The sequence below is a fragment of the Doryrhamphus excisus genome, linkage group LG17, assembly GCF_037039965.1.
Source record: "Doryrhamphus excisus strain RoL-2023G ecotype Guam linkage group LG17, RoL_Dexc_Guam_v1.1, whole genome shotgun sequence".
Taxonomy (NCBI): domain Eukaryota; kingdom Metazoa; phylum Chordata; class Actinopteri; order Syngnathiformes; family Syngnathidae; genus Doryrhamphus; species Doryrhamphus excisus.
Window position 1 is genome coordinate 13,515,139 of NC_136373.1, and position 21,608 is coordinate 13,536,746.

At 39.3% G+C, this 21,608-nt stretch overlaps 4 protein-coding genes across 4 annotated transcripts in view; 2 read left to right on the forward strand and 2 right to left on the reverse strand.

Annotated features, from left to right (window-relative positions):
- LOC131137562 (chemerin-like receptor 1) overlaps nt 1-9,416 on the reverse strand; it is a 27,208-nt gene extending 17,792 nt beyond the window's left edge. Inside the window, exons 1-2 of the mRNA XM_058085673.2 lie at nt 9,360-9,416; nt 2,581-2,657 (exon numbers count right to left, since the gene is read on the reverse strand). The gene's annotated coding sequence lies outside the window, so the exon portion shown is untranslated. The remainder of the gene's footprint in view (nt 1-2,580; nt 2,658-9,359) is intronic.
- On the forward strand, nt 150-5,700 carry LOC131137569 (trypsin-like). The gene is made up of 5 exons (XM_058085686.2): nt 150-263; nt 2,510-2,669; nt 2,742-3,004; nt 5,230-5,366; nt 5,449-5,700. The coding sequence occupies exons 1-5, from the start codon at nt 215-217 to the stop codon at nt 5,596-5,598; spliced, it is 759 nt and encodes a 252-aa protein (XP_057941669.2). The 5' UTR covers nt 150-214; the 3' UTR covers nt 5,599-5,700.
- On the reverse strand, nt 2,581-18,110 carry clxn (calaxin). The gene is made up of 7 exons (XM_078798073.1): nt 17,956-18,110; nt 17,710-17,853; nt 15,254-15,358; nt 13,772-13,920; nt 13,592-13,696; nt 13,446-13,520; nt 2,581-2,657 (listed from the first exon to the last, which is right to left on the reverse strand). Exons 1-6 carry the CDS (start codon nt 18,035-18,037, stop codon nt 13,470-13,472), a joined length of 636 nt encoding a protein of 211 aa, XP_078654199.1. The 5' UTR covers nt 18,038-18,110; the 3' UTR covers nt 2,581-2,657; nt 13,446-13,469.
- rbm48 (RNA binding motif protein 48) lies at nt 8,762-11,499 on the forward strand. Its single transcript, XM_058085676.2, has 5 exons — nt 8,762-8,922; nt 9,034-9,224; nt 9,295-9,440; nt 10,611-11,128; nt 11,190-11,499. The coding sequence occupies exons 1-5, from the start codon at nt 8,803-8,805 to the stop codon at nt 11,250-11,252; spliced, it is 1,038 nt and encodes a 345-aa protein (XP_057941659.2). The 5' UTR covers nt 8,762-8,802; the 3' UTR covers nt 11,253-11,499.
- Nucleotides 18,111-21,608: the final 3,498 nt, after the last annotated feature.

Below are 21,608 nucleotides of genomic sequence, written 5' to 3' on the forward strand. Positions count from 1 at the left end.
GACTTGGCAAATCTTATTGAGGTTTTACACCAGAAAACAAAATACTTTTGCATTGTATTGTATAGTACACACTGGAGGCCTTACGGGGGAATGTAGCAGATGTTTAGTGTTTGAGGTAAAGAGGTGTGACGAGAGAAAAGACCTTGAGAAAAAAGGAGATAAGAACTGGGGAAAGGAGTCGCTAAAGGACACATGAACACTGCCGCCCTGACAGATGGAAGGATTGAAGTTTTTGGTTCTTCTTGCTCTCTTTGGAGGTGCAGGTATTGTATAAAATATATCCATACTATAGTAAAAGTACTTCAATGAGATGCGGCATGTTATACTGTATATTTAGTATATATTTATTTATTTATTTATTAGATTTATATATATATTTATATTATATATATACATACATACACACACACACATACAGTGAAGAAAATAAGTATTTGAACACCCTGCTATTTTGCTATTTCTCCCACTTAGAAATCATGGAGGGGTCTGAAATTTTCATCGTAGGTGCATGTCCACTGTGAGAGAGATAAACTAAAAAGAAAAATCCAGAAATCACAATGCATGATTTTTTAACAATTTATTTGTGTGATACAGCTGCAAATAAGTATTTGAACACCTGTGTATCATCTAGAATTCTGACCCTGAAAGACCTGTTAGTCTGCCCATTAGAAGTCCACCTGCACTCCATGTATCATCCTGAATCAGATGCACCTGTTTGAGGTCGTTAGCTGCATAAAGACACCTGTCCACCCCATACAATCAGTAAGACTTTAACTTGTAACATGGCGAAGACCAAAGAGCTGTCCAAAGACACCAGAGACAAAATTGTACACCTCCACAAGGCTGGAAAGGGCTACGGAGCAATTACCAAGCAGCTTGGTGAAAAAAGGTCCACTGTTGGAGCTATCATTAGAAAATGGAAGAAGCTAAACATGACGGTCAATCTCAATCGGAGTGGAGCCCCATGCAAGATATCACCTCGTGGGGTCTCAATGATTCTAAGAAAGGTGAGGAATCAGCCCAGAACTACACGACAGGACTTGGTCAATGACCTGAAAAGAGCTGAGACCACCGTTTCCAAGGTTACTGTAGGTAATACACTAAGACGTCATGATGTGAAATCATGCATGGCACGAAAGGTTCCCCTGCTTAAACCAGCACATGTCAAGGCCCGTCTTAAGTTTGCATATGACCATTTGGATGATACAGAGGAGTCATGGGAGAAAGTTTTATGGTCAGATGAGACCAAAATAGAACTTTTTGGTCATAATTCCAATAAGCGTGTTTGGAGGAAGAAGAATGAAGAGTACAATCCGAAGAACACCATCCCTACTGTGAAGCATGGGGGTGGTAGCATCATGCTTTGGGGGTGTTTTTCTGCACATGGGACAGGACGAGTGCACTGCATTAAAGAGAGGATGACTGGGGCCGTGTATTGTGAGATTTTGGGGAACAACCTCCTTCCCTCTGTCAGAGCATTGAAGATGGGTCGTGGCTGGGTCTTCCAACACGACAACGACCCGAAGCACACAGCCAGGAAAACCAAGGAGTGGCTCCGTAAGAAGCATATCAAGGTTCTAGCATGGCCCAGCCAGTCTCCAGACCTGAACCCAATCGAAAATCTTTGGAGGGAGCTCAAACTCCGTGTTTCTCAGCGACAGCCCAGAAACCTGACTGATCTAGAGAAGATCTGTGTGGAGGAGTGGGCCAAGATCCCTCCTGCAGTGTGTGCAAACCTGGTGAAAAACTACAGGAAACGTTTGACCTCTGTAATAGCAAACAAAGGCTACTGTACCAAATATTAACATTCATTTTCTCAGGTGTTCAAATACTTATTAGCAGCTGTATCACACAAATAAATTGTTAAAAAATCATGCATTGTGATTTCTGGATTTTTCTTTTTAGTTTATCTCTCTCACAGTGGACATGCACCTACGATGAAAATTTCAGACCCCTCCATGATTTCTAAGTGGGAGAAATAGCAAAATAGCAGGGTGTTCAAATACTTATTTTCTTCACTGTATATATACACATATATATATATATATATATATATATATATATTAGGGCTGTCAATTGATTTGAATATTTGATTGTGATTAATTGCATTTTTTGCCCATAGTTAACTCACAATTAATCAATTTAATTAATTTATATAAATTTGTATATATATATATATACATACATATATATACACACACATACATATATATACATATAAATATATACATACACACACATACACATATATATATACGCACACATACATATATAAAAATATATACATATATACATACATATACACACACACATATATAAATACATATACACGCATATATATACACATTAGGGCTGTCAATTGATTTAAATATTTGATCGTAATTAATCACTTTTTTTGGCCCATAGTTAACTCACAATTAATCGCATTTATTGCAGATGGAAATAAGTATATATATATATATATATATATAGTATACTGCATATATACTGTATACTCCTTCAATTTCAGCTGCAGCTGCCCTCAAGGACGATGACAGGATAGTTGGAGGGTATGAATGTACCAAAAACTCAGTGCCCTACCAAGCGTCTCTCTTCACTGGGTACAACTTCTGCGGAGGGGTCCTCTTGTCGCCAGAGTGGGTGCTCTCTGCTGCACACTGCAAAACAAAGTAAGAGCGATATTTTAGCAAATCATGATACCCTACAAAATGACAATAAAATAAATAAGAAATGATTCCTAGATCTGATGTAGAAGTGCGGCTGGGGGAGCACGACATCTGGGAGCTGGAGGGCACGGAGCAGCACATCATGTCTGCAGAGTTCATTCGCCATCCTGACTACAACCCTCGCACACAGGACGGCGATATCATGCTGATCAAACTGAGTCGCCCGGCCACTTTGAACAGCTACGTGCGCCCTGTTACGCTCCCGTCTAGATGTGCCGCTGACGGGACCGTGTGCCGTGTCTCCGGTTGGGGGAGTACTCGACCCAGTGATGAAGGCTGTAAGTTATGGCGTGATGTGAATGAAGCGCGGTAAAGTTTCATTTTCCTGAAGTTGGAACATTTTCTGAACATTTACAGACTTTTTTTCACTGATGGCCTCATTTTTTTGCAGAAAAATTGAAGGGTGTGAGTGGCAACAATCATATTATTTACAAAATTAAGGCATTAAACACGCCAATATCAATCCGATGTGTTAGGTTATCAAATAAATGTAACGAAAAAACAGTTTGCCCCCTTAGTATGGTGTAATAGTTCATAATGGGTGCACAAAAATCACAAAAAGCTAAAATTGCATTTTTTTAGAAAATGACTATCCTCCCTCGAAAGCACCCAAAAGCCTGTCAAAACAAAATAAATCAATGTAATCAACAAATATGAGCGGTTACACAAAAATAATACATGAGTATAGTTTCAGGTCAACATTTACAATACTCCAAGAACATTTGAATGTTGCTTCAGTCACCATTGTGCTCATATTCAGGATAACACTGCCCCTAGCGTTTCAGTAAGGAATTGCAAGGCACATGATCAGCCCGGTGACCATTTTCCACGGCCATTTTGGGTCATATCTACTTTCTCTTTGTTTTTTGTGTAATGTTTGCATAAGCAGGCTATTTTAATATTTCTTTAATCAGTTGTTTTATTGATTAATCGAGTCATCATTTATCAATAAGTTTCGCCTAAAACACAATCATTCATTCATTTTCTACCGCTTTTTCCTCACGAGGGTTGCGAGGGCGCTGGAGCCTATCCCAGCTGCCTTTGGGCGAGAGGCGGGGGACACCCTGGACTGGTGGCCAGCCAATCACAGGGCACATATAGACAAACAACCATTCACACTCACATTCATACCTATGGACAATTTGGAGTGGCCAATTAACCTAGCATGTTTTTGGAATGTGGGAGGAAGCCGCAGTACACGGAGATGGCAAAATAATGTAAAAAAATGTAATATTAGTAAATATTATTTCCATAATAGAAACAAATGTCATATTATGAAGTTAATTCGATTAAATTAAATATACTGAAATTGGATTAGGACTAGGGACTAAAGATGAAAGATTCTGGTATATTAACCGAAATTATGAACTCATGCCCGGCCAAAGATGTAGTTATACATATTTTTTTCTACCGGACTGCTTGCTGATCTTTTACTTTTTTTCTGGACAAGACAGTTGATGATGCAACTCCACAATAGAAGAGAGCATGTTTGGTTTAGTTTTAAGATGAAAAAAAAAATGTCCACCCGGTGGCAGATGTACATTTTACAATAATTTATTCATACACCCTTCGTACACCCTGGACTGGTGGCCAGCCAATCACAGGGCACATATAGACAAACAACCATTCACACTCACATTCATACCTATGGACAATTTGGAATCGCTAATTAACCTAGCATGTTTTTGGAATGTGGGAGGAAACCGGAGTACCCGGAGAAAACCCACGCATGCACGGGGAGAACATGCAAACTCCACACAGAGATGGCCGAGGGTGGAATTGAACTCTGTTCTCCCAGCTGTGAGGCCTGCGCGCTAACCACTAGATCGCCGTGCAGCCCCCAGTATAGTATATAGTTTATATATATTTTCCCTAGCACTTGTCCTCACTAGATATGCTGGAGCCTATACCAGTTGTTGAGAGTCACACACTCATTCATACCTATGGACAATTTGGAGTTGCCAATTAACCTAGCATGTTTTTGGAATGTGGGAGGAAACCGGAACACCCGGAGAAAACCCACGGAAGAAATGGAAGAAATATTGGGATATATGTTGTTTATCGATGAGCCCGCCATAGTGTAGTGGTTCTGGACTTTGTAAACATCATCGGTATTCGTCCGGAAGAGCATCTGGAACATAACGGGCGGATTAAAAAAAAATCCACTGTGGGGACTCTGTAATCAGGAAAAAAACGAAAAAAATAAACCATGTTGTTTATCGATATTGAACCCTGGTCTCCTAGTCTGCGCGCTAACCACTCGACCACCGTTTTGATTTACTGTTACTGGTTACTCTTAATGGCAAAAAAGTGGGATAATGTAACCACAGAACTACTTCATATACCAACTGTATTGTTAAAAAGGACCACAAGTCAACATTAAAAATAATCATAACAAAAAATAATGAACTTATTCTTATTGATTTATATTGGTAAAAAAAATTGTGATCAACTTTAAGGGTTAAATGCTAACATAATTTCATTCCATGTTTCCCATATTTAGCCAGGTATCCTCATAAGCTGCAGTGCCTGGATGCCCCCCTCCTGAGTGATGATGTCTGCTTCAATGCATATCCCTTCCAAATCACCGACAACATGATATGTGCTGGGTATCTGCAGGGAGGCAAAGACTCCTGTCAGGTACTTTAAACATGTTACCCAATAGTATTTCTGCCTTTTGACGACACACCCATTATAATAATTCATCTCTTTCATCTGCAAGGGTGACTCCGGAGGTCCCATGACATGTGACGGCGTGCTCCAAGGAGTCGTATCCTGGGGGAAAGGCTGCGCTCTTAGAAACAAACCCGGCGTGTACACAAAAGTGTGCAATTACGTCACATGGATCAAGAAAACAATGTTGAGCGGTTAGAGTATATGATGTGAGAACAGCGCCCCTCGTCATGTGTTCCACCAGTGTGGCAACACCGCATGTGGGTGCAAAAAGACACCACAAATAAATCATGTGAGAACATCTGCTTTTCTTGTCACTTTTTTCCCACACTCGCATAAACCGTGTGAATCTTCTTCTATTTATTAAAGCCACGGGCTCAACTAAATTTCACATGAAAATTGACTGACGGGCTATAAACGGCAAAGTATTTTTTTTTTGCATTTTAGCCTTCCATCCACACGGAAACAGCATTCTGGGTGACCTGAAACGGTACTTTTGGAAAATGGTTTCCAGACTGGGAATAATAAACATTCATTCATTCATTTTCTACCGCTTTTTCCTCACAAGGGTCGCGGGGGTGCTGGAGCCTATCCCAGCTGTCTGCGGGCAAGAGTATGGGGTGAAAGAAAAAGCGGTAAAATCCATCCAAATACATCCATACATCCCTCTTTGCGTCGGTGTGTTCAATGACCGTCGAAAAAGTAGGACAAATCGCAAATCGCATTAAACATTCAAAAACTGTGGTATATACTGAGTATTGTAATAAAATAATATTTACCGTAACATCATGATTAATTTCTATGTATTTAAATATGTTTTAAAAAAGAAATGAAATGACATTAGGTTTGCAATTTGGATGAAATGTTTTATGACTATTACCCTATGTTTTAGGTATTTGTACATTTCATGAAGGAAACGTGCATTGAGGCAATTCTTTAATAATAATCCTTTCTGGATGTTCCTAAATAGGCTTTTTACTCACAAACATTTAGAATTTAAAACCAGTATTATAAATACAAATCTTATTTTGAGCTGACACAAATAAACAAAAACAGGCTAGTGTGAGAGGTCTCACTCGGTCACATTTTGTATTTGCTGAACGTCTGTGAGCGAGTTTAAGAGCTAATATGCTAATAAAAAAGAAAAATACTGATACAAAAATATGCTTGCTGATTGTATTTTTTTAAATAATGGCCCAAAGTTCCCAAATTGATATCTTTTTACATAAATTTTGATGTAATTATCGTTGTAGTGGCACTTCAAATTGTTTACCACAAAGATATTTTCCCTACTTATTTTGATAAAAACTTATTTCCATCTGCGATTACATGAGATTACTTAAGTTAACTATGGGCAAAATGTGATTAATATTTTAATCAATTGACAGCCCTAATATTTATATTCATTCATTAATTCATTTTCTACTGCTTATCCTCACGAGGGTCATGGGGGTATGCTGGAGCCTATCCCAGCTGTCTTCAGGCGAGAGGCGGGGTACACCCTGGACTGGTGGCCAGCCAATCACAGGGCACATATAGACAAACAACCATTCACACTCACATTCATACCTATGGACAATTTGGAGTCGCTAATTAACCTAGCATGTTTTTGGAATGTGGGAGGAAACCGGAGTACCCGGAGATAACATGCAAACTCCACACAGAGATGGCCGAGGGTGGAATTGAACTGTGAGGCCTGCGCGCTAACCACTCACCCACTGTGCAGCCTGGGATGCAACTATTTAGCAATTTAGAAAAAAAAATACAAATCCCACAAATTTTTCCGACATGTGTTTTTGTCATTTCCAAAAAGTTTCATTTAAATACCAGTGCCATCGTTTCTAATTTCGGAGAGCGTGACTGTGACTTCAGTGGCATATCCAAACGCCATGCAAGCTTTTCAAGCTATTTAACAACGCCGCAAACTGTTTTTTTTTTATGGCTGAAAATTGGTTATGTTCAAAAAATCCCTAGTAGAACACAAATGTTCAAAGATGACAGACAACAATAAATCACTAAAGCAAAAAAAAAAAAACAAAAACAAACTTCTACACGGTTCTCTGCGGGCTGAAATTGCAAAGCATGTTGCATGCTCTGGCCTCTCGCCATAATCACTGAATATGGACTGCAGTTCCAAATCTAGTATTTAACTGACTTTGCTCTCCACGATGTGCAATTAGAGGCTCATGTTCTAGTGGTTGTGTGTGAACCTTAATGCTAGGGGAATAAAACAATACGTTGTAGTTGGTTATTTACATAGATTTCAAACCCGAGCCTTTGAAGGAGCATGTGTACGTGCTGTGTGAACGTCATTCCACACAAGACTGGAATCACAAAGATTCCTACTTTCTGAGGGAATGATTTTAAAGCAGAGGACTGGATACCACACACAGGCGTGGTGGTTAGCATGTCAGCCATAGCATTTCTGCGTGTGTTTTTTTTTTCCCCAGGTACTCCAACTTCATCCGACACCCCGAAAACATTCATGTTAGGCTAACTGGAGACTCTAAATTGCCCACTGCTATGAATGTTTGTCTATATTAGGGGTCCTCAATTAAAATTGAGTAAGGTCCGTATGTGTATTTATTTCACATTGAAGGTCCCTTAAATTGGATCAAACAGACTAGCTTATTGTTTCAATACAACATTGCATTGAAAAGAAAATGGCCGCCAAATTTCACGTCAACAACAAAAGGTTTCACCGACCAATAAAATGAACACAATAGGCTTATTTTAAAGTTAAAAATAATATTTATAATAACATTTTTCATCTTTAATGGAAAAGCTGCAATAGTGCATACTGTACTTTACTTTTGAGCAAGCCACGGTTCTCTCTTTACCCTTCTCAGCAAGTAAACAATTTGCTGTCACGGTAACCGTAATAACTGAAGTAATTACGCACGCAAACTCGGTCCGCGGGCATAACTATATGTTATTTTCCCATTCACTTTAATTGGTCACAAATTCATAAAGGGACATCACTGGGTCTGTAACAGTACTGAGGTCTGCCATTTGGTAATGGCTGGTCTACATGTTCCCTGTGATTAACTGGTGACGAGTCAGCTTGGATAAGCCCCAGCTTTCCCACAACCATTGTGAATTGTTAAGAACATGAATGTATAAATTGATGACTAAAATAAGTAAGTGAGCTTGTCAACAAAGGCCATGTACTGTGCATTTTTCACGTCAAAAGAAGCGTTTGCGAAGCTCGTTACAGATTTAAGGTTTTAAAACATCTCAACTTTCTTCATTTTTCGACTTACTTGGAAGAAGACAACTTCCCGCTCCGATACCTTTCAAAATATAACAGCCAAACGCAAACTGTACTCATACTTCACCGTTACTGCGTATACGTGGACTCTTATTTTGAAGTGCAGCAATCGGAAACTTATTTTTATAAAACATGGCGGCGTCGAGTAGTCGTTGTTGGGTCGCTCCGGAGGTTTACAAACACCACGAACAGAGAAAAGTATGCATTTCTCGGGCAAAATATCGAGAGGGGAGGAAAGCAAGGGCTGTTAAGGTGAGCTGAAGGATTCTATCGACGATTATAACGCTGGAAATAACATGTTTTGGACAGCTTTGTGGGATGTAAACAAACATTCAAATTGGGACTTCACTGTCCTTTTGGCAGGTGTACACCATCAATTTAGAGTCGTGTTACGTCATGGTACAAGGGGTCCCTGCCATTGGAGTTATGACGGAGTTGATCCAGCTATGTGCTCTGTATGGAACCGTACAAGAATACAGACCGCTGGATGAGTACCCTGCTGAGGAGTTCACAGAGGTCTACCTGGTCAAGTTCCAGAAGATCACCAGTGCCAGGTTCATTATGTTACATTCAAAGTGTGACGATATTGTTCCCTGCGAGTAACACTTATTTTGTAACTTTCAGAGCAGCTAAACGACACATGGATGAGAAGAGTTTTTATGGAGGTGTGCTGCATGTTTGCTATGTACCTGAATATGAGACGGTGGAGGACACCAGGATGAAGCTGCAGGACCGGCGGAGATACATACTTCGGGGTGCTTGTAGTAGAGGTGCGGTATGCAACACTAATGCTCATTCTACGGCAGGGGTGTCAAACTCGGTCACTAAAGCAGGTGATTTTAATTATTAACCCTCCTCTGGTTTGAGGGAAGGAGCCTGTCAATTAAATCACCTGCTGGAGAAACTGGTTGGAAAGAAAACCTTCAGTGCTTCGGCCCTCTGTCGACACATGTGGCCTATGGCATCAATGAAGGGTCAAAAGAGACAGCCACTGCTCATAGCATATAGCAGTGATGTTCAACAACTGTGCCGCGGCACACAAGTGTGCCGTGAGAAATCGTCAGGTGTGCCGTGAGGAATTATTCAATATCACTTTTTTTTTTTTAATTAACATGTATTAATAATTTTCGGCAAATATTATGTCATTGTCACGTGTCATTGGTGTAAAGACTGGCAGAGCAATGTAATATTCGTCCATGTGGCAACACCTAGCTGATTGCCTCGTTCCTCTAATAGACTTAGTGATGCACGTGAGAGGTAGTGGTGACATGTTGTAACATTGTTGGTTAAATTAGTATGCGGATCAAAAGGATCTGTTGTGGCGAGTACGTAATCAGGAAAAAACTGAAAGAAGCAAATAATGTTGCTTATTGGTGTGCCGCAAAATTTTTCCAACGTAAAAAACGTGCCGTGGCTCAAAAAAGGTTGAAAAACACTGGCATATAGCAAGCTGCCGAGCTGACAAGTTAGCCCCTAGTTTATTTATTCTAAACTTAAGAAAGTGTTTGAAACAGAACAGTAAGAAGTATACCACTTCCACACACAATGGGAGGAGAACTTTTTGCTGTCATTTAAATGCATAAAGTCTGAATTCAACAGTAATAATAATAAACTACTAAAAGTTGAAGCAAATATTCTTTGACCCTTTTGTGAGCTACTCATCATCCTGAGGCTGGACATGTTTATGTTCATTAAACAACCACACACAAATACCGTCTATAGGCAAATACATAATGAGTATACACTTGAAAACTTGAGTACGTAACCCATGTTGACATGTAAACAAAATCGGCCGATACTAACTGATTGGAACATCAATAGTTTATACTTTTATTCTTTGTAATATTGAAGCTTTTTTCCCCCTCATGCATTTTTCATCTTCTTTATTTGTTCCCTAACAAAATATTTAATTGCAGTCATTATTTTTGTTTGGATTGCAGCCCGTGAGAGGGAGCCGGAAGAGGCATCAAACAAGGAGTCACCAGAACCCACTCCAGAGATCATCCTTCCACATAATAACACGAGTGACCGTGACAATGAAAGAGAGAGTTCCAACATCAACCATCAATTTGGCTTTCCATTGCTGCCGCTACCTCCGCAGGAACGTCTCTACTCAAAACACCATGATCATGTACCAACAGAGGACAAAATGGGGACGCTGCACAACGCCATTGTTGGGAGTGGAGAAAAAACGGCGTCAAGCGTGCATAAATCTCATTTAGCAGAGGACATGCTGACTCCGAGTCATCCGCGTGCAGTCAAATTTGTGCCGAGGTCAACAAACTTTGAGAGCAGAAAACGCAGGATGGAAGATGATGTGCCACACCCGCTGTCTGATGTCATGTCAGGAAAGAATGAGGTACTCATTGGACCCAAATTAGAAGACACTCCTAAAGTGGACATGGAGGATGACTCGCTCAATACGACCGTCGGCTTGATCCGAAACGCAATGAAACAGGTAACACGTCACATTTTCTTGGTGTTTATATTTATTTATACAAATCTTTTTTTTTTTTAAGGTGTCGTCTGTTCCTGATGTCAAACCGGTGGAAAAAAAGATAAAACCACGTCGGAGGATTTGATCAGTACTTCACATTCACATTCTTTTTTTTATGTGATGACACATCTCCCAATAGATGGTGACACGTAACCACAGGATGTTTTTACTACCACTAACAGACGTGGGAAAGTTGGATTAAATAAGCTCTGCTTTTACCTACTCCTTTTTGGACATTTTGTAGTGTTCCTGTTGATATTTCTGCCATGAAAAATAACATTCATTCATTCATTTTCTACCGCTTTTCCCTCACGAGGGTCACAGGGGGTGCTGGAGCCTATCCCGGCTGTCTTCGGGCAAGAGGCGATGTACACCCTTGGACTCCTGGCCAGCCAATCCCAGGGCACATATAGACAAACAACCATTCACACTCACATTCATACCTATGGACAATTTGGAGTTGCCAATTAACCTAGCATGTTTTTGGAATGTGGGAGGAAACCGGAGTACCCGGAGAAAACCCACGCATGCACGGGGAGAACATGCAAACTCCATACAGAGATGGCCGAGGGGGGAATCAAACTCTGGTCTCCTAGCTGTGTGGCCTGTGTGTTAACCACTTGAGCTGGCAACATTCATTCATTTTCTACCCCTTACCCTCACGAGGGTCGTGGGCGTTGCTGGAGCCTATCCCAGCTGTCTTCGGGCGAGAGGCGGGGTACACCCTGGACTGGTGGCCAGCCAATCACAGGGCACATATAGACAAACAACCATTCACACTCACATTCATACCTATGGACAATTTGGAGTCGCTAATTAACCTAGCATGTTTTTGGAATGTGGGAGGAAACCGGAGTACTCGGAGAAAACCCACGCATGCACGGGGAGAACATGCAAACTCCACACAGAGATAGCCAAGGGTGGAATTGAACCCTGGTCTCCTAGCTGTGAGGTCTGCACGCTAATGAAAAATAACATTGAAAAGCATATTTGATGCTTTAAAAATTCAAAAAACAAGACATTCGACCATGGAAATCTACATTTCTTCTGCTAGCAACCAGCCGTGGTGCTAATTCTTTCAGTCTTGTTCTGACGTGCCAGATAGGCAGCTGATGGGTTGTGTTTTATTGCAGCGTCACGATGAATCTTAGAATAATATGGGTTTTTATGCCGTGTTGCTTTCTAAACATCGTCTTCATCTCTTCAGTGTGAAAGCTAATAGCTCTAAGTGGCTATCACTGCCAGGAAAACATATCCAATTGTTGTTGCCCCTTGCCTGAAGTCAGCTGGGATAGGCTCCAGCACACCCCCGTAAGCCTAATGAGAATAAGTGGTGTAGAAAATGGATGGATGGTTATTATTATTATTATATATAACTGGTTGCTAGCGCGCAGACCTCACAGCAAGGAGACCAGGGTTCAATTCCACCCACTGCCATCTCTGTGTGGAGTTTCCATGTTTTCCCCGTGCATGCGTGGGTTTTCTCCGGGTACTCCGGTTTCCTCCCACATTCCAAAAACATGCTAGGTTAATTAGCGACTCCAAAATTGTCTATAGGTATGAATGTGAGTGTGAATGGTTGTTTGTCTATATGTGCCCTGTGATTGGCTGGCGACCAGTCCAGGGTGTACCCCGCCTCTCGCCCGCAGACAGCTGGGATAGGTTCCAGCACCCCCGCGACCCTTGTGAGGAAAAAGCGGTAGAAAATGAATGAATGATAACTGGTTGCCAGTGTCACCAGTAAGTGTTCCAGACATGAATTTTTGCAAAACATAGCTTGAAGTCACTCATTTATCTTGCCTATCTTGCAGTAAATATGTCCGTTTCAGTCAAAAAAAAAAAAACATGGCACCATATCAGTCAATGTTGTTATTTTGTTCTTGCTTTGCTGTGACTGGTGTCATGATCACTTGAATGAAACTTCTTTAACATGCAGGGAATAAATATACCATGGCCATGTTGCGTTGAATAAACCAGTCATGATGTGTTATATATATATCACTATATTGACGGTTACTATGGTACCTATTATGTCATTATACAGTCATATCACCTCATACTTCGGTACATGTAAAAAACAAAAACATTAAAAATTATATCAGAAAGGCAGGAAGTAAACAAATGTAACAGTTACTGGTTGTAAAAGTACCAGATGGAGGGGTAGGATTTAATAAGCTTTGCTTCTTCCTACTCTTTTTGGACATGTGGAACTGTGAACTGATTATGTGATGCATTCAATTGTAATCTGATGCATGTTCAAATTAAATTAAACCATTACCTTAAAAAGCTGTATAAAATATGATCACTCTTTTGCTTGAACTTGAAAGACACGCTGCTCAAATGCCTCAATCCTCTGTAAAGAGGCAAAACCAGATGTTAATGGAGATGAAGATCATAGCTGTTAAATTCAACTTCTCAACTCACTGAGGTGTTGGGAAGACACGTGCCAAAAGCCTCCATTACATGATTCGCCTCTTTTACCGAACTGTCAAAGTCGTCAAAGGACAGCCTGTCATCGTGGTCGTGGTCCTGTGAGTGGACACGATGTAGAGTTCCTCAATATGAAGATGTGATGCTCGTCCTCCTTGTGAGAACATATCTCACCATCCTCTTGAGTGTGATCTCCACCAGATCTTTGATTCCATCGTAAGGGTCCTCCTCTCCGGGTAGTCTGAGACTGTACCTCAGCATCTGTAACATCTCCTCCCTGGTGATGTAGTGGTCACCGTTCAGGTCATACACTTGAAAACAGTCTGCATCGGGTGAGCAGGTGGAAAAAGGTTGTCAGTGGGAGAATTTATTACATGTAATTTATCACAGCAGATCTTCTCAAAGGACAATACAATAGAAATACAGATTAATTATAAGTTACAGTACATATTTACACTATTTACTTTCAAAATACTGTGGTCTGGCGAGACAAAAGATGAACTTTTTGGTAGGTGCATTTCAGAAAAAGAACATCATACCAACAATAAAATATGGTGGTGGCAGTGTGATGGTCTGGGGCCATTGCCAGTATTTAAAATGGCCCATAGTTCCCAAAATGATATCATTCATTCATTTTCTACCGCTTTTTCCTCACAAGGGTCGCAGGGGGTGCTGGAGCCTATCCCAGATGTCTTCAGGCGAGAGGCGGGGTACACCCTGGACTGGTCGCCAGCCAATCACAGGGCACATATAGACAAACAACCATTCACACTCACATTCATACCTATGGACAATTTGGAGTCACCAATTAACCTAGCATGTTTTTGGAATGTGGGAGGAAACCGCAGTACCTCGAGAAAACCCACGCATGCACGGGGAGAACATGCAAACTCCACACAGAGATGGCCGAAGGTGGAATTGAACCCTGGTCTCCTAGCTGTGAGATCTGTGCGCTAACCACGAGGCCACCGTGCCGCCCAAAATGATATCTTTATATCTTTTTACATAAAATTTGATGTAATTATTGTTGTAATTGCATATCAAATACCACAAAAATATTTCCCCATCTGCAATTACATGAGATTAATTGTGAGTTAACAATGGGCAAAATGTGATTAATATTTTAATCGATTGACAGCCCTAATATTTATATTCATGCATTCATTTTCTACCGCTTATCCTCATGAGGGTCGCGGGGGGGTGCTGGAGCCTATCCCAGCTGTCTTCAGGCAAGAGGCGGGGTACACCCTGGACTGGTCGCCAGCCAATCACAGGGCACATATAGACAAACAACCATTCACACTCACATTCGTACCTATGGACAATTTGGAGTCGCTAATTAACCTAGCATGTTTTTGGAATGTGGGAGGAAACCGGAGTCCCCGGAGAAAGCCCATGCATGCACGGGGAGAACATGCAAACTCCACAGAGAGATGCCTGAGGGTGGATTCAAACTTGGGTCTCCTAGATGTGTGCCTACATGCTAACCACTCGACCACCGTGCAGCCCTAACTATGGAAAAGTCCCAATGGGGTGTGCTGGAAGGTGAGGTTCGGGAGCCTGGAGGCATGTGGCAGCCGGGCGGCGGGAGGAATTGAACCCGGGTCTCCTGGTGTGCCAAACATGTAAAAAAAAAAAAAACTTTTTCACACTTACATTTTATTCTTTCATCCAAGGTACCACGAAGAAAAACTGATAGTCCCTCAATCCACTCTTTCATTCCGATAAAACCGTCATTGTCCCTGTCAAATGTCCGGAACACTGAAGGGCAAGAGAGAAAATGATAGATGCGTAATATGTTTATATATATTTATATATATTTAGAAAATGAAAGAGAAACAATTGTTGGGTTAGTGTGGTACACTGGTCTTTTCGTGTCAACAGGAAAAAATGCTCAGCCAGGAAAGAACTCCAACTTTATAACCATGTGTGTTGCCCATATTGCATAATTATGCCCCGCCATTCTACTGCACATTGTACTTTCTACGTGATCACTATCTTTATGTACATACACATTACTTATATTTGTGCTGACGTGCACCATCTTATATAAGATAATAAACTATTTTAACTAGTGAAGTCACACCAAATTACTCACAAAATACAATCTGATGATAAGATTTATACATGATAATAGTATAGTAAAACATACACATTACACTGCAAATAATACAACCCATTGATTTGCAAAAATTATAAACCTGAACAAGTAAAAATGACACATATTATTTTGAAAATAAATGTAATTTACATTGAGGGTTGAATCATTTAGAACTCCTGCACGTTTAAAAAACCTAAATACTGTTGATTCATTTGAAATATTGAACATATTTCAGTGGTTCATTAATTTTATAGTCATTCCGGATTAAAAATGTCTATTTTGCATGGTGATATTTGGATAAAGTTAGACATGAGCACTGATAAATAGATAAGTAATCATCCTACATATATTTTATTCCACTATTCCACAGTATTTGTTCACTTATTTGTCATATTTGTTTAACATTGATGTCTTTTAGAAGTACAACACTTTGTACCATTGTCTTACTGAGTGGTTTGTTTTGTAAATATCACGTGAATGTGTTCCAAGTGTCCCTGAAAGCAGCGGCAACTTGTAACCCAGGAGTTCCGTGATGCACGTGAATGCTCCATTGTTCGAAAAAGCTAGCACAGCAATGACAGCAAGTTAGCTAGTTTTTGATGCTGTGTTGAATATGAGCATAACGTGTCTTATCTGACTGGAATCTTTCCATGGTGTCCCAACTCTAAAACGAACCACCACGACTTCTTAATGGTGGCCTATATACAAAAATACACACAACAATCGGAATAGCGACATTTTCGAGTGACTTTCCACTCACAGTGACAGGTTTTCAACTCTCAAACCCGTGCGAGGATTAATTGGAACACCAATATAAATGAAATATTTCAGATGAAACACTCTTATTGCGGAAAATAATTATTCAAACTTACTTATTTGCTGCTATGACGCACACCTAGCAAGGAACAACTTGACGCTCGGTCGCCTTCTCGCGCCAGTCTCTTTGCTCCGTGAGGCGTTCATGCATATTCGTAATTGTGAGCGTTAGGCGCTAATTGTTTATTTTTATTCACGTACCCCTAATGGTACGCGTAACACACCTTGGAAAAGTAGGATTTTGAGTGTAAGTGTATGTACAAGTTTGGACACACTTTCTAATCATATTAAGTTTTTATGTTGTTGTTGTGTCGATTAACATATTATTAATGCTGTTATTGTTTTCTTGTTATTTAATTAATGACTCTTTCAAACGTTTCAACGATGTTGACATCAAAATGTGGGATGTTATTTTGCACTTGTTTCTGGATCAGTCGCAGGAAGTTAAATAGCTATACTCAAAAAATAAATGTTTAGCCTAAAAAAAAAAAAAAAAAATCAACGCAACAATTTCCATTAGTCTTTTTTAGTTATGACAACTTAATTTGAAATTGCTTTGAACCAACAAACAATATTGCATTGCACGAATTAGCTTTTCCTCTTCGCTCAAAGCTTATTTTAAGTAATGCTTACTGAATAATTGTTTTTAAATAAAAAAAGAATAATAAGAATAATAAAGTTTTTAAGTTTGTAACTCCAAAAAATATGTTAAGTCAACTGACTTAATCATTTTATTCAAAGTAGTTTAATTTGTTGTCTACTTAATTATAATAACAATGCACGCAGCTTTTTAAATAGCAGTAACTTTATATATATATATATAAAATTTGCTAAATAAAATAAATAAATAAAATTTGAGTGTATATGACATGCTAAATTAAGTTCATGTAATAGCCAACATTATTATTAAAAAATTAGCAAAAAAGTTAGCAACTTAGAAAGTTTATCTAAATCAATTTTTTTCATTGCATTCATGTATTAATCTCTTGCCATTACAAATCTAATTCAAAATTATTTCAAAAGTGTTTTTTTTTTGCATTAATTTGTATTTACCAAGCATGGAATTGATACTTAACTAGTGTATTATGCAATTAATAACTGTATGAATATTGTTTTTGTTGAGTGCTGTAGTGGTGCTAACATGCCATACATACTGTAAAAGTGTTTATAAAACATTGATTGACATGATGATAACCTGCATCCATGATGGTGTCGTCCGTGAGTCCAAAGGTGTTGTGCAGAATGCTTCTGAATGTCCATCTGTCCAAGCCTTCAGTCTTCATGTCCTCCAACAAAACATGAAAGTGTCTGATAAGACACTCCACCTCTGTTTTATTGACTGCAGCCATAAAAAAAGTGACAAGTGACAAACTTCCAGTCGCAAAAGTTAACTTAAATTGTAAACTGTGAAGAATTCTTAAGACAAATAAACAATACTCACAGTGGGACACTTGTTTGGACATCGTTTCTGCCAGGTTTTGGACCATCCTTTTGGTTATTTTTGACCTTTTTAGAGGCAACATTGTGCGCGGTGGAAGGAAAGAGAGCGAGTAGATGTTGACGTGTTGTCGCCATGGCAACCGCGCAGCTCACAATATAGCGACTGGAAAGGAAGAAGAAACGCACAACTTTTAAATTCCACATTGTAATGAATCACTGAAGCTGGTATTTAAAAACAGAAAAGCACTGAAAACCTTTCATACATTGGAGAACGTTCTAAAAAACAATTCATATGAAGAACAAGCTTAAGTGACATGTTATTTTTATTTTGTTGTTCTTATTTTCAATATCCCAATATTCCTTTCTTTGTTATTTTTTTTATTTATGTTGAGATTGTTCTGTAGAATTGCACTTTTATGTTCCTGTAATTCTGCTTATACTGTTTTATACTGTTTTGTAATTGAAGAGTGTAATAAAATATATATAAAAATAAATAAATAAATACATATAAAAAAAACTAAAAAAATAAAAATAAATTCCAGATTGCTTAATCACCCTTAAAAAATTACCTGTTTCTATATCTTGCAAATATATGTTAGCATTTTTGACATTGTTCTTGAATAATGCATTAATAATTAAATTAAATTAAATTAAATTAAATTAAATTAAATTAAATTAATTAAATTAAATTAAATTAAATTAAATTAAATTAAATTAAATTAAATTAAATTAAATTAAATTAAATTAAATTAAATTAAATTTTATTGTTATTTCTCATGTGCTTGGTACAGGGCAACAAAATGCAGTTAGCATCCAACCAGAAGTGCAAATTTATAAATACCTTATTAGTAAATAAATGAAGAAATAGAATAGAGCTGTAAATGGACAGATATATGTACAAACTATAATAGGCTATGACTATGATACAGTGTGGACATATACATGGATATAAATGACTATAGTATGGCTATTGCAGATTATATAAATTATAAACAGTATGCACAGTATGGATGTGACAAGAGATAATAATAATGCAACTTTAATGGCACAAATCTAAGCATTCTACAAACAATTCTTACTAAAAACTCACATTTTGGTCCGTGATGAGTGAATTTCTGTTTTGTAACATGATTAGAGCCCTCTAGACATGAAATAGCACCCCTTTAGTCACCTTTACAGTCATATTACCCAATATGCTACAAACAATTCTTACTAAAAACTCACATTTTGGTCCGTGATGAGTGAATTTCTGTTTTGTAACATGATTAGAGCCCTCTAGACATGAAATAGCACCCCTATAGTCACCTTTACAGTCATATTACCCAATATGCTACAAACAATTCTTAATAAAAACTCACATTTTGCTTTTCTGCCACAGGTCATAAATGTGTCACAATAATAATGAATAATACTGTAGAACAGGGGTCTCAAACATGCGGCCCGCGGGCCAAATGTTAGTGTGGCCCGCGCAAATTTGATATGGATGCTGTATCGTATCATGTACCCAGAAAAAAATATTACGTTTGATTAATGTTCATGTTAAAGGTTAAATAACTGTCAATAGTTATCCTCCCTATCCGTGTGGAAGTGGTAAGTTTTTGGCTATTTAAGTTTAAAGGAAATAACTTGAAGGCTACCGTTTAGGTTGCTAGCTCTCTAGTTTGCGAGTTAACATGTGTCATGTGCCACATACGGATTTTTTGGCTCAAGCCGTTTATATTCCGGAGCCTATCCCAGCTGTCTTCGGGCGAGAGGCAGGGTACACCCTGGACTGGTGGCCAGCCAATCACAGGGCACATATAGACAAACAACCATTCACACTCACATTCATACCTATGGACAATTTGGAGTCGCTAATTAACCTAGCATGTTTTTGGAATGTGGGAGGAAACCGGAGTACATGCATGCACGGGGAGAACATGCAAACTCCACACAGAGATGGCAGAGGGTGGAATTGAACCCTAGTCTCCTAGCTGTGAGGTCTGCGCGCTAACCACTAGACTACCGTGCCGCCGCGGGAAGCACAAATTTTGGAAGATCTAGAAATTTTCTGTGTGGGTTATTGTGTGTAGCTGCTCTATAGGAGTCCACAACTCAATACAAAGTGTCAAAAATGAGCATAATATGCCCCCTTTCAGGATAAACATATATGCTAATGAATGCTCGAGGGGCCACGGGTGACACATGGTTGTGCGCTCTCAGGAAAACACTCCCCACTAGCGTTTATGCTAGAGAATTCCAAGTCACAAGCTCAACCCTCAGGCGACAGCGACCGCTAAATCCCAATTATTTCCCACACTTGACTTCTTGTAATGAATAGAAAGACCTGCCCTGCAAAGCAGCACACAGGAAGCTGCCAATAATACCAGCATCTCCATGACCTTCCTCCAATAGGCCAACTGCCTCCCATGACATCAGTCGCCTGGTGGCTTCTATTTGTGCCTGACATGGTGCATGATGGCTGAAGCAGCTCCATGCGGTTTAGGAAGGGTGTGGACCCTCATGAGCGGTCCACAGATTTGCTTGTTAAAAGAAAAAAAAAAGTTTTAGGGGATGTGATCATGTTTAAAAGTCAGGTCAGGCAGTGACGCAGTTAAATAAGCATCACATGACTGTACAGGACCGTACACGTGTACCCGGAGGAAACACATGCGTGCACAGGGAGAACATGCAAACTACACACAGAGATGTGTGAAGGGTGGGATTGAACTCGGGTTTCCTAACTGTGAGACCTATGTGCTAACCACTTGGCCGTTGAGATGGGTTTTTTTTGGTGAGCCCTTCAGTTCTTTGGATGTTGTGGGGTCTTTTGTGACCTCTTGGATGAGTCGTTGCTGCACTCTTGGGGTATTTTGGTTGCCCGGCCATTGTTCCACATTTTGGCTCTCACTGTGGTTTGCTGGAGTCCCAAAGTTTAGAAATGACTTTTTAACCTTTTTGAAACTGATAGATCTCAATGATCACTTTTTCATGCAGAGCCGTGTAGGTTTGGATTAAAAAAAAAAAACTATATAAAATATATTTTATATATTCTAAAAATATAATATATATTTTTTATATTTTTATATAATATATATAAAAACTATAAAATATAAAAACTGGCTTTTTCACACCACTGTATGACATCCATTATATAGTATTAGGTGGTTGTACAGTGTAAACAACTGAGATCACTAGCATGTAGCAACCATCGCTGCTTCTTAGATATAACTATGTTTAGTATGAGTCGAGATTTGATTATATTCTTCTTTGGTTCAAAGGTTATCAACCTGACAACCTCTATATAATTGAAGTGTGAAATCAAACTTGAGGAAATCTACTGGAGAGGAGTTGATAAAGCATCTTCCACGTCTTCTCAGCCATGATCCAAAACAACATGACAGCTGACGGCAACAAGCTTTGGGAGAAAAATAAGATGACTTGCAGAATAACATTCTATTGTTTACCGGTTGCTTTGTGCAATGTGAAGAAACGACCACTAGAGGGAGACATTGATTTGGCTAGCTAAACACTCACTGTTTGACACTATGTCAGGTCTGTTTTGTACAATCACATCTATTTAAAGGCAATGAGATGAAATTTATAGTTGTGAATGTAAAGGTTGCCAGATAGGCTGAGCTTGCATGTGGCAAGTTCGTGACTGAACATTCGATC